Below are 13,347 nucleotides of genomic sequence, written 5' to 3'. Positions count from 1 at the left end.
TAAATCTATTTCCCTTGAAACAATCGTGACAGAAGTTTGGGGGTAATAAAGCTCAATTGAAAATATAAAGTTATAAATATTCATTACCTCCCCCCCCCCCTTCCCTTCTCAGTATGCGTTATGCATTTCCAGACGTGTCCACTGGAGTTGGAGGGGGAAATGAATACTTGGTTTACTGTTAGATAATAAATGTTCAACTTTCTACGAGTCTTTAAGTTCCTTTTAAATCAATGTGTAAATCAATTTTTTGGTAGATGTTGGATGTTCTTGGTGTCTCCAAAATCGAAATTAATTTGTCTCTTGAGTTGACTGTTTTCATGCCAATGCAGTTTCATGTCCTCGAAAATCGACAAAATAGTAGATATTACTTTCTGCGTTTAACGTTCAGCAAACTCTTGCCAATGAAGCACAACGAGGCGTTGCTGGTTCTGCGAATCGTTCTTTTGCCGTCAAAGCTGGTTGTCTGTCCGCTGTATACCGCAGACACGGCGATGAAACAACGTTAAACAGAGAAGTAATGCGTCATTCGATATATCACAATCGTTTTGTTCGACCATGGGGCAGTTGCATTACTATCGTGGAAACATTGCCATCCAAAGAGTATCGTGGTACCATCGTCCTGGAAATCCTGGATTCTTATTGGCTGTTTGCATTGTAATCATAGCAGTTAAACTATTGCATGGCAAAGGTACTATGATGATAAAGAGTTTTCGCAACCACTTCACAGACGCTTAGTGGAACTTAGATAATCTATTGTCAAAAGTCCTATATGAAAAGTAGACTTTGTCGAAAATCGGTGCATTAAAATAACAGTGTCGTCCGTGACCCTCGACAAAACGACATATTTGCAATTTTCCGCAGCTTAGAATTTTACGACGATCAGCTGTCCCGTTTCCACCACATTTCGACAAAGACCTCGACCTGTTCATTGTGATTTGACGGGCATTTTCAATAGATTTACTATGTTTTAGAATCCGTCCCTTTTGCAATTGCAAAAAAACTCGCTCCTAGCTTTTAAACAACGGGACCCTGGTACAGGTGTAGATGATGTGATTGCATCATCGAAACTGATTTATTATTCTTATTTATTTTAACAATCAATACTCTAATGAACAGTTCCCAGCAGGCGCTGCATAACATAAATGTTATTATAACCCTTCTCCGTTCCCATACGTACGCCTGACATGAATGCAGAAGGTCCTATCTTTAAAAGTCTTTGGTATGACTCGGCCTGGGATTTGAACCCACGACCTACCGTTCATTATGTTATTATAACCCTTCTCCGTTCCCATACGCCTGACATGAATGCAGAAGGTCCTATTTTTAAAAGTCTTTGGTATGACTCGGCCTGGGATTTGAACCCACGACCTACCGTTCATGAGGTGTACGCTCTCCCACTGAGCCACGTACCGTGCCCAGTCCATGTCCACCAATTGATATGATGCTAAAGCAATTCATATTTCTTGAGATTTTCTCTTTGGATAATGTCCTCGCAGTAATGGAAGACTTTCTTGATATTCTCGGTATCCACTGCGCATGTGTAGTGGGGATAACAGCACTTCCGGAACTTGATTGCAGTGTTTTGAACCGTACTTAATTCCTGAAAAGGGGGAATATGGCATAATTATAACAGATTAAAGTGTGATTGCTATAAACACATCTTGTATGTTATTAAGTAAACTTGCATATCATTTTATACAGAAACATGAAAAGAGAATTTATCTATTTTAAGAGATGAAACTTCGAAATTCAAACACTGAAACTCTGATTTTATTGGTCGGTAGACATGCTCCGTCTTACAAAGCGCTACGATTGATCTGATCAACATTATGGAAATCCATCCTTTTCATATATTATTTTTCTACAGAAAATTTGCACAATCTCCATATAAGAGAATCACACTGAAATTTCAAGAGAACGATGAATGTATGATTATACATCATAATTATCTAGAAAGTATTTTGAACAAACATGCATTTTAGATATTGACTCTTTGTAAGACATGGCCCTGTAGCTCAACTGTGAGAGAGGAATGAATTCCTTTAGAATTCTCACAGAGTTGGTCCACGGAGATATTGCTTCATCGGAATGTACATTTTCTTTGTGAAAAACTTCATACCAAGGGCGTAGGCTGGTTTGAGCGTGTGAAGGTGCACATCTTGGGGAGGTGGAACTAAAGTTTGAAAAATCAGCTATTGAAAGCAAAAGAAGGGGTACAAATGTTCGTTTTGCTTGCCAGTGTCGGAACTCCTCTGCCTCAGCGGGGGGGGGGGGTGCAGGTGCACCCAGTACATCCCCCCCCCCCCCCGCGCCTACTCCCTTGCATACCTCCATTATATTTGTTTCATTTCTTTCATGATTTTTTTATTATTATGATGAACTTAATCATCAAGTCTGCTCTACTTCATACCATATATATTCAGCAAATCTAGTGGTTTTCCAAGAATGAGATATTAGTGTACTTACTGTGAATTTATCTTTAATAAAGCTTTTGGCTTTGAAGAACTCACGACTTTGAATCATGCCTAGTTCCGGAAAAGCTATATACAAAAAATGAGAAAAAAAATCATTTATCGGCAAGCAAACTTTGCCCTGTATTGGTGTCACGTGGGACTGACTTTTTTTATTATTTACCTACTTATGCTTGACACCAATAAGGAATACGTAAAACTTTTAAATTATTAAAAGATTTAATCAAATCTTTTCAATCATTCTGTTGTTTTCTTTTGATTTTGTTTTACAATAATTGTGCATGAAAATATACATGAATATTGATAACAAACTATAAATTAACTTAACAATAATAGTGGACTCGAGCCCCCATCATCTCTTCTGGCCTGACATGCCCCACTCGGCCCTGGTGGTCGGTCCATTTCCTGGCCTCCGCAGCTTGCGATGTCTCTTCCACTCGGCCTCCGCAGAAAGTGTTGCCCCTTGATTAGTAGCCCCCAGATCAGAGAGATGTGGCTTCGACGAAGTAGACGAGATCGAGCCCTCAATGATGACATGAATTTTGACGAATCATGTCGGTGGAGCACCACCTTAAGCTAAGATAGACAATAGATCTCAGTTTAGGCAGCAAAAGTCATCTGAGGGAGTCCACGTGGGTGACGAGACTACGAGCGCAGATGCCGCCCGGTTCTCCATCGACATGATATGCTATACATGGCAATATTCAGGGCTCGATCTCGTCCGTAATCGTTGAAGTCTGATCTGAGGGGCAACGCCATCTGCGGAGGCCGAAGGACCACCTACCAAGGGCCAAGTCGAGGATCTCTGGAGGCCAGGAGACCGACTACCGGGGCCAAGTGGAGCAACGCCAGCTGCGAATGCCATGGACTGACTGCTACAGGCCGAGTGGAGCGTGTCACACCCAGACTTCTTTATTTTGCCCAACTTAAGTTCTTTTTATTTGCGATCATTTCATTATCCATATGTGTCAAATACATTCATGTACAAACCAAAGAAAATATTGTAGGAAAGATCTCAACATTAAACGTGATTTTAACTTTATACAAGTTGTTTATTCATCCATTATTTTGTGTCTGAAGGAACAGTAAATAAATAATGTAAAAAAGGTCACCTCACATGACAATTGGCAAATGTGTATTAACCACAGTTTAACGTACTATTTAGTTATGTAGGGTTCCAAATTATTTTAATTTATTCGATGCCTTTTCTTTTTATTCAAACGTTTTTACTCAGAATGTTCATTTATTTTCTTATGACATAAAACAATTATATATCGATATTATATAATTTTATCACCGACCACGTGATGACGAGTATTTGGGAAAATACCACAAGTTACTGATAAATGGGAAATGTTGAAGCTGCTCTCCCTCTTGTCACAACTTGTCATCACATTGCCAATTTGAGAGAGTATTAGTGAATTCCAGCCATACATGTAACTCTCTTAATCCTCGTCAGATTTCTTTCAAACGTTCACCATTCTGTTTTCCTCATTTTCTTATTCACACATGTAAATTTCATACTAAACTTTGTTTCCCTGTAAACCTACATTGGACAATTTGAAGCCGTTTATAGCTATGTAAAAAAAAATCATGAATTATGATTATTTTTATTCGATTCGATAAGGCCTACAGAAGTTTGTGTTATGCCCAAAATGATGTGAATGATGTTGGGACACCTATAACGATGATGGCGCAATTTCATTCACAGTGTGTGGAGCATCGAATTCTATTTTGTAAAACGACGTGAAAAGATCTATAAGTATTTCTGAAATATCTGTATACATGTATTTAGCACAGACTAAATAACGCTCTTCTATAGGCAGTTATAAAATGTCCAGTAAAAAAAATTATGTAAAATCTCAAGAAAATATGCACAGGAGCATAAGGAAAAAAACATTTTACTGGAAATATCGGCATTATTCCAGGGAGGAATGATATTGTATTTCATGTAGGTTTACTACGTATACATGCATTCAGCATATCTCCATGGAATTTATGATTGTGTCTTCTGCCGCGTGCCGCTGCGCAAATGATGCTGGGATATGCCTGTGTAATTGAAAATTAAGAAATAGGTTAAATGTCGCTATATCATCGTAGATCTAGATTAAGTTTAGTTACATACTTTTAACCTTGTGAAATGATCACAGACAATGAAGATCGCCAACACAGATAGTAACAAGTGGGAAAGTGTATTATCATTGCTTGGAAAAAATCCCGACATATGGCTGGAATGTAATGCCGCATTTTACTAATTTGTCAGCAATCTCTTCCAGAATCCCTTTGCTCGTTGGTTTGGTTGGTTTTATTCGCCGTATAAAAATCAGAACAAAATACATTGCACAAGATGTAAGATTAAATATATAAACACTTAAGATACGGATGGATCATTCTATTCAGAGCCATTGATATTATAGCTCTGTTCTTACTTATACATACAAACATCCGGGTAGTCATTTTTCGGATTCTATGTGATCTCAGTTTGAACTGGTAAACATTCCCGGGATTTAAGAGGCCGCTGTTGGACGGTTTGTTAGGTGTTGTACTCGCAGCCATCTTCATTACGAAGATCATCGACGTAATTTGCAGCCAGACGCGCGGCAAATGCACGCCTGACCTAAACAATATACATACGCTGCGCTGCTTTTGGCTATACATCGATGCTGACACAAACATCTGCTGACGTCACTTCACTCAGCCGAAAAAGGCGGAGCCAACCAGCCACGATCTTATGAATAGCAGCAAAAGCGTACGGGGACTGAGAATCGTCAGAGTTCGGGCATTCGGAATATCGCGTCTGCGTAAGTGTCGTACAACGTTGTGGTGTCAATGCGCAGCTGGCGCCGTCCGCAGTGCATACGTAATGTCCGACAGCGCCCTCATGAATCCCAGAAACATATACCTTTAACTGGCATTTATCTTTAAGTACATACCCGATTCTTTTCTCCTCTGTCTCTCCTGCATGGATTGCGTCACAAAACAGCAACACTGCTCTTCTGCGGGCTCGATCGTGGCTATTATTAGACAAAAATAAAAAGTGAAGGAAAAACATTTCAGTTTTCTTTCACAAGTTTTCCAAGTATGATTCGATGATTATAATACATGCATGATGATGATGATGATGATGAACAGCATTTGTATAGCGCCACTTATCTGTTGAGAAAAAACAAATCAAAGTCGTCGGCTCCCAAATATGTAAAAAGTTGATGGAAAAAGATGCAATGAATCTTCATTTTAGATTTAAAGGTCTCAATATTGTTACAATTACGAGGTTGGATTGATAAAGAATTCCAAAGACGAGGAGCAACCGACGAAAAAGCACTATTCCCGAAAGTTTCCAGACGGGTACTGGGCACTTGAAGAATTAGGCCAACAGAACGAGGTCCTGGTCGCAGCTGACTTGTGCTACTAATAATGATGATGAAGATGATGATGATGATGATGATGATGATAACAATAATATTAATAATTTCCATAATGATGATAGGTGAATAAACAAAAATAAATTAACAAATAAAATTAATTATTTAACATGTTAAACCATGACTTACGTGGTGGTGTATATTCGTCATATTCGGGAAAGTAGTAACTCATTTTCGTTCTTCCACTCCTGATCTTATCTGCTAAGATATCTTGTTTATTTAGAAAGACGATGACAGATGTTTCTTTCAAAAATCTGAAACAAAAAATATAAAAATCAATGAATTAGAAGAACTATTTTAAAATAAACCACGATTTTACAGCGCGGTATAACAGGTTTGCATGTACGACGGCTGGGGTTCCAATATTCGAGCCATAATGAAGCAAATGCTCCGTGACTTCAATTTTTTCAGTTAGCTTTAAACATTATACGTACGATCATATATAATTTATTCATGAATTAATTGATGTTGTATTAAATTTAAATTAAAGCAAATGTTCTGTGTCTGATGACAAAATTCTCACAGGGCAATTTGCTTCACGACAGTCTTCACGAAAATCTTAAACACGGCATATACTAACATGAGTCTCTGATCAGACTTCGACAAAATTTTGCATTTACCTTTAAACACAATCATTCGAACACATTCATGTTTTAATTTCCTTTATAAAATTATTCGAATCTGTACTATTTATTTGTCAGTTCCTTCATTTTTTTTGACAGAGATACATTATTATCGCCTTTGTTTAGTTTTTCAACTCAGTCATTAGAACTACCATGGGTACGTTTTTTGAACGCTTCTAGGGTCATTGGGCTATCGTGAGGTAATTCAGACGCAATTTTGTATTAAAAAAGGGGGGCTAACAATAAATTATATTTGGTATGCATTTATTTTTGGATATTCTAAATGCGGAAATACAGTTTATGAGAAAGATCGCCCTCTGGTGTCTATCGTTGGAGCACACGTTACGGGAATTTCAGGTCACACACTACTTTTATGTCTCCATAGGTTCATGTGTTAAAAATAATATTTAATAAAATTAAGATAAAACGTGTCAATAATGACAATTTCATACTCTTCCCATTAAGAGTTGATGAAATATCGTTCATTTCCTGAGAATTTGAGAGATTTTCCTGAGAATTTGAGAGTTTTTCTGGGAAATCCAGAATATTGTGAAACTTATACGAATCTCCTCTTTCAATCAGAGGGACGTTGGTTCGATTCCCAACCATGGCGTGTTTTCCTTCAGCATAAAATTTAACCATATTGCGCTGCATCCAACCCGGGTGGGGTGAATGGGTACCCGGCAGGATTAATTCTTTGAATCCACCAAGCGCCTTCAGGCTTGAGCTTTGGCCGAGAATATTCGGCGCCTCATAAATGCCATTAACTTGGATGCATGCAGCAAGTGGTGATAGGTATTCTTGGGCAACTAAAATAGTCCCCATAAGATACTAAAAAGGATCTAATGACACTACTTAAAAGGACCTATCTGAAGCGATGATAGTCCCACTTCATGTCAATCTGATAAAAAGTATTCAGATGTGCATCATTGATTTTGTGTGAGTTTATTTCTAGGTATGACGTCAATAGGGGAACCCCCCTGAAATGACAGGAACTAATAAGTGATGTGCGGCCACAACTGTCTTTCGAATAGAATATCTAAATCTTCAGTCACATGGGCTTTATCGGGGTTTTTAATATGATAGCTGAGTGACCAAAACATATTGATACGTGTTTGGTGCTTATCTACCTGTTCTTCCATAATCTTTCGTAGAGGGAAAGAGATTCTGCTAGTCTGTTCTTGGAGTCGTCTTCTCGAAGTGAGAGATCAAACCCACTACAGGCAACCACGAAGATTAAGGCAGTTATATCTAAGGGATTAAACAAAAACAAAAGCATAATCATGGGAATTACATTAATATACAAAGCTTTCACTCGGTGATGACAATTGAATGCTCGGGATAATAATGCTATAACATTCTTACCTTCGATTACGTTATTGAATTTCATAGCCTAGTATTCGTCAACCCTTCCCTTTCGAATTTGAACACTTGGTTGTTTTTTTCTGGGACGTGCCCAAAAGTTAGACAATAGAGTAATTAAGAGGATTTCCTCGAGGAACTTGTTACAAAGTACAATTTAAGTTTCGATATGAAATGAAAAATGTCATCTTTTCTGAAACTACATGTACATTGAATCGAATTTCATTCCCTGATATTCGTCAACCCTTCCCTTTAGAATTGGAGCACTTGTTTTTTCTGGGACGTGCCCAAAAGTTAGGCAGTAGAGTAATCAAGAGGATTTCCTTAACGAGGAACTTGTTACAAAGTACAATTTAGGTTTCCATATGAAATGAAAAATGTCATCTATTCTGAAACTACATTGAATGCCCGTGGAGGCAAAATGTAACTTTAGACGAGTTACCTGAAAAACATTGAATCCACTTTTTCCGCTCGTCTCTCTGTCCGCCTACATCTAACATGCTGTCGATAAAAAGAAAATTAATATAATTGAAGTGTGAAATGGGTAGGTAGGTTTCTTCCCTTAGATTAAGATGAATATGTATAAATATTTTCACAGAAGGTAAATAAGGGGATCTGTAGTGTGTACAGCGAATTTGAGAAAATTGGTATGCCTATTTTGTTGTTTGCATGTTTGGTAGTCCAATTCACCAATCCTCAAAACCAAGGTATGTCATTCTGGTCCAATACCAATACTAATATCTATACAGTGACTCCCCCCCCCCCCCCCGCCTCCTCCACCTATGTTAGTGAGAAAGAGAAAAAAAGGGGAAAGGAGAGTGAAACAAAGTAAGAGGAAAGAGGAGTACAAAATGAGAGATTTAGGCATGTGACTTTATAACACCTCTATAACTAAATATAGAAATTTAGTATGACGTTACTTTCATATCGTCTCCCCCCCCCCTCCCCCATCCCATCAGAATACCATAGCGTCGCCCTTTCTCCTTGTTTTACCAACTCTGGGGCTTGTGGCTAGATGTTAAAAAAATGAAAATTATCTCCAGCAACTCTCATTTGAAAGGAATTACCTTGGAAAGGCCCTGAAAAAAAATCTTACTGAAATGTGACGTTATTGATGTCAAACCACGTTTCTACCACTCCCGTTGTCATCTTCCTTGTTCTTACAATGTCCTGTGACAAAAAAACAAAAACAAAATTGATAATATCAGTAATCAGTGCGTGATTCGCAAATCTCGCTTACATTTTATAGTTGTTTTTGCTAAAATTCTATGCGATTAAATATTTTCTTCCAGAATCCCTTTTGCACATACTTTTATTTACACATATAGACACTAACTTTGTGTCGTCATTTCATTGTATTATGTACTCATTAATTTTGAAGTCGTTACCACTACTGTCATTTATCGTTAAACTATAGCACTCCATAGAACTGGGGACTAATACTAGAGTTTAGTCTCGAGTAAACCATGGATTGATTATGAGAATAGGAATAACGCATATTGCTAAAAGCATGTGTAGTCTCTAATTGCAAAGGAGCTGGTCTGATCGCTGGATGCACCCTCTCAGAGTGAAACGAGGGGCCAGTCCTGATGGAATGAGATTTCGGTCTTTCAAGAGTGAATTTTTGCCTTTTTTCGAGCGAAAGTGTGCATCTTTGTTTACACTTTCACTCCAAAATGGGTAAGGGTTCGCTCTTGAAGGTTTGTGGTCTCGTTCCATCAGGGTCGTGTGGTCTAGTGGTTAGAGCATTGGACTCAATCCCTCATAATCGCAAGGTTGTGAGTTCGAATCCCCACTCTGCCATTGTCTCCACTCTGATAAAAAGGCCCGAGAGTAATATATGTCCTCTGTAAGGTCAGCCACTATAACTGATTAAAAACTAGACGTAATATGTTTCCTAGGTAATTGGTTATATACCAGCTTGGCGGCTTTTACCAGCAAAGAGCTGACCTGCTGAGTTCCTAAGGGAGTTACTATAAAAAGAACAGAAACAAAATGGTGCCTCATCTAACTCTGAGAGGATCGTGATTATGGACAAGATCAGCTCCTTCGCATTTAGAGAGTATATCCTCCAGTCACACTGCCGAGATTTATTCCAGACCAATCAAAGCTATTACGTTATTACCAATGACATACCACCGGTCGGTTTGGAATCGGTTATGTTGGTGTGACCGGGAAATTGTGCTGCAGTCACCCTACCGAAACCCCTTGTGACCGATCAAAGCTATAACGTTATTACCAATGACATACCATCGGTCGGTTTGGAGTCGGTTATGTTGGTGTGACCGAAAATTGTGCTGCAGTCACACTGCCGAAACCGACTCCAGACCGATCAAAGCTATTACGTTATTACCAATAAAATACTATCGGTCAGTTTGGAGTCGGTTATGTTGGTGTGACCGGGAAATTGTGCTGCAGTCACATCCGCGAAACCGACTTCAGACTGATCAAAGCTATTACGTTACTACCAATGACATACCATCGGTCGGTTTGGAGTCGGTTATGTTGGTGTGACCGGGAAATTGTGCTGCAATCACACTACCGAAACCGACTCCTGACCGATCAAAGCTATTACGTTATTACCAATGACATACCATCGGTCGGTTTGGAGTCGGTTTCGTAGGTGTGACTGTGACATAATATTAGACAAAACATACCTGGTCTGAGGGGATGAAATCGGGTTCCATGATTTCTTCAATTTTGTCCAGAAAACTGAAAAAAAAACAATTAAAAAAGAATGTGCATTCATGAAGATTTCTTCCAGACTCTTGTCAATAATAGAAATAGATAGTTATCGAAATTTTGTATCTACTATTCTTGCCCCCAAAACAGTTTTTAATATATAATGTTTGTTATGTTATGGAAAAATGTATTATATATTATGCGAATGATATGAATGCAGAAGAAAACAGTAAAATCAAATCAAAATACTATTACGATAATATTCAAGATTCTACAAACCTTATCAACATTTTTCATAAGCTTTCATCCATGACAAAAATATTGTTAAGGTTGGTTAAAGCTTCCAATTATTGTTTTTTATTTGACCATCTCTTACATATTAAAGTTTCCTGTATGAGTATTGTAATGATTCATTTTCATGATAGGATCCTGTATAACAGCCCACAATCCACATGCAAATTTATTCTACACTGTAAAAACGCTGTTTGAAATTTTAAGCCAGTCACTCTAACAACAAGTTGTTTAAACCTTTTTTACAACTGTTTAAAGATGTTTAAAAAAATTAAACAATTACAAAAACAGTTTAAACAACTTGTTGTTAGAGTGACAGACTTAAACAACGTGCTATTTTTTTTACTGTGTAATGTGGCAGGAAACTGGAAAGGATATGAAATGATAAACTCAAAGAAATATATTAATTGAGTTGTGCGCAATTCGTGATCATTTTTATAATGAATTTGACTTGTGGTTATCAATTGAACATCATCCTGTTGTTGCCAATTTCCAGTTGTATATATAGATTTTACACCGACAAAACCACTCACAGACCGAATGAACTAATTGCGTTATTTTGGATCACAGAGTATTGATCATTGTGCCTGGATCTAACACGTTATATATCCCTCTGAACATCTGATTGATGAATGGGGTATAGACGTGCAGAAAGTACGTCTTTGGATTAATGATATATTTACTCTGTTGGGGGGAGTCAGATTTGACTCGGAGTTGCGCCAGCGAAGAGTTGACTCTTTTCTGAGTTGAACTGACTCAGATTCCGAATGATTTAGACTCAGAATGGTGTGGCATCAGATAAGAAATCACTAAATTCCGAGTCAAAGTAACTCGGAAGCGAGTCATTTTTACTATGGAATATAGTTGACTCCTAGATGTTGTCTTTCCGAGTTAAACATAATAATTATGTCTCCTTAGAATTTCCAATAATGTCCTTTTCTCGTGGCAAATGAAAAAAAAATATTTACGGATTTAATTTTTTCATTAAAAACAATATCATAAATTTTCAACAAATTTACAAACCTCTTGTCTCAAAATTGAATTCTTTAATCCTTCTTCTTTCAAAATAATCATAATAATGATAATTTTCAATCTATACCTGTATTTCATATTCCCTATTACTAATTCAACACAAGCAAAATTGTGTAACACCCTAAAACGTTAGTACAAATATTTTGTGTAGGCGTATTGATTACATTTAACATGTTTAATTAGTTACGTTTTATATATATATATACATATTTATATATATATATATATATAAGTGCTTGACCCGTTTGAATCAATTGGCCTGCTTTGGATAGAAGCCTTGTCGAATGTCGTAAACATGATCAATGATGAATAATGACAAAGATATACATATAAGAAATCATTGACAAAAACAATGGATTAAAACCAGGCAGCTATCAATATTTTTTTAATATTCCATTTAACATGACATTTTCTTGGAAACATTGCGCAGATTGTGCGAAGCAAAATCAGTGCAATAGTCAGAGTTTAATCATCTATTTTTACGTATACATCACGAAAAAGACTTGTTTGTTATAAAATACCTGCTTAGCATAGATAGCAATAAAGAATACTTCAAAAATAGACCACCTGAGTATAAGAGTCGCACTAGATAGGTAATCATAACGACTTTCCATCTCTCTTTTGTTCAATACTCGAACGCGCTGAACGCGAGATCACAACGCGGAACCAGCATCTCCAATGTGGATGCATAATGCAATTATAGAACAATAAAGGATGATTATTTCAGGATACCTTGCCTAGATAAACCGTCACGTGTCATTTACTCGAAGAGCACAGGCTTTGAAATTAAACAATAGTTTATATAACCTAACGAACTGTGTTTAACAAAACGAAAAAAACACAGTGGATATAGCTACTGTGTGTTAGAAAAATGTAGACGATTCTTACGTATCTGGGATTGACAAAAGTAGACTTTATTTTCATATTATTAAATAAAGCATGGTAGCGTAATTGGGTTTGATCATGTAAAATCCATAACAAATTTTCAAAGTCCCATATTTAGTGTCATCAAATTCTTACAAATTTTATAATTGTACATTTCGTCCAAACGCGGTTTACACCCTAACGGCGAGTTTATATTCGTTGTATAAGTTTCATTTGCAATTGTTATTCTAATTATATACGATCCCTTTACTTTGTTCTGTTGAAAATGAAATAAAACGAATTGAATTGAGTGAAAGAATGTGCAGAAAGTAAACATAGATGTTTGGGGGTAAATTTGTAACTTATATTTGAAAAAAAATAATGTTTCATGGGCAAATCTTCACGAGCCATTCAATTAATTGTAGTTTTTGCTATCATTTATACCCACTGAACACACATTTACCCCCAACACTGCATAAAACAATTTCAGAGTAATAAATACCGTAGGGGAAAGCGGGGTAAGTTGTGACACTTTTTGCTTTTTGCATGTTAGAATTGATATGATTAATAATCTTGGAGAAATAAGTACCTTGCCTTAAA

At 37.1% G+C, this 13,347-nt stretch overlaps 1 protein-coding gene across 1 annotated transcript in view; it reads right to left on the bottom strand.

The window, feature by feature from the left end:
• Nucleotides 1-249: 249 nt before the first annotated feature.
• The window catches only part of LOC129276510 (guanine nucleotide-binding protein G(s) subunit alpha-like), a 36,817-nt gene continuing 23,719 nt past the window's right edge, over nucleotides 250-13,347 (bottom strand). Inside the window, exons 7-14 of the mRNA XM_064109575.1 lie at nucleotides 10,536-10,590; nucleotides 8,975-9,048; nucleotides 8,321-8,379; nucleotides 7,647-7,767; nucleotides 6,023-6,147; nucleotides 5,405-5,485; nucleotides 2,467-2,540; nucleotides 250-1,600 (exon numbers count right to left, since the gene is read on the bottom strand). Of these exons, the coding sequence (XP_063965645.1) occupies nucleotides 1,445-1,600; nucleotides 2,467-2,540; nucleotides 5,405-5,485; nucleotides 6,023-6,147; nucleotides 7,647-7,767; nucleotides 8,321-8,379; nucleotides 8,975-9,048; nucleotides 10,536-10,590 (745 nt within the window). The 3' untranslated portion in view covers nucleotides 250-1,444. The remainder of the gene's footprint in view (nucleotides 1,601-2,466; nucleotides 2,541-5,404; nucleotides 5,486-6,022; nucleotides 6,148-7,646; nucleotides 7,768-8,320; nucleotides 8,380-8,974; nucleotides 9,049-10,535; nucleotides 10,591-13,347) is intronic.

The sequence above is a fragment of the Lytechinus pictus genome, chromosome 14 (assembly GCF_037042905.1).
Source record: "Lytechinus pictus isolate F3 Inbred chromosome 14, Lp3.0, whole genome shotgun sequence".
Taxonomy (NCBI): Eukaryota; Metazoa; Echinodermata; class Echinoidea; order Temnopleuroida; family Toxopneustidae; genus Lytechinus; species Lytechinus pictus.
The sequence above is the reverse complement of the archived record's forward strand: the minus strand, read 5'-3'. Positions and strand labels throughout refer to the sequence as shown.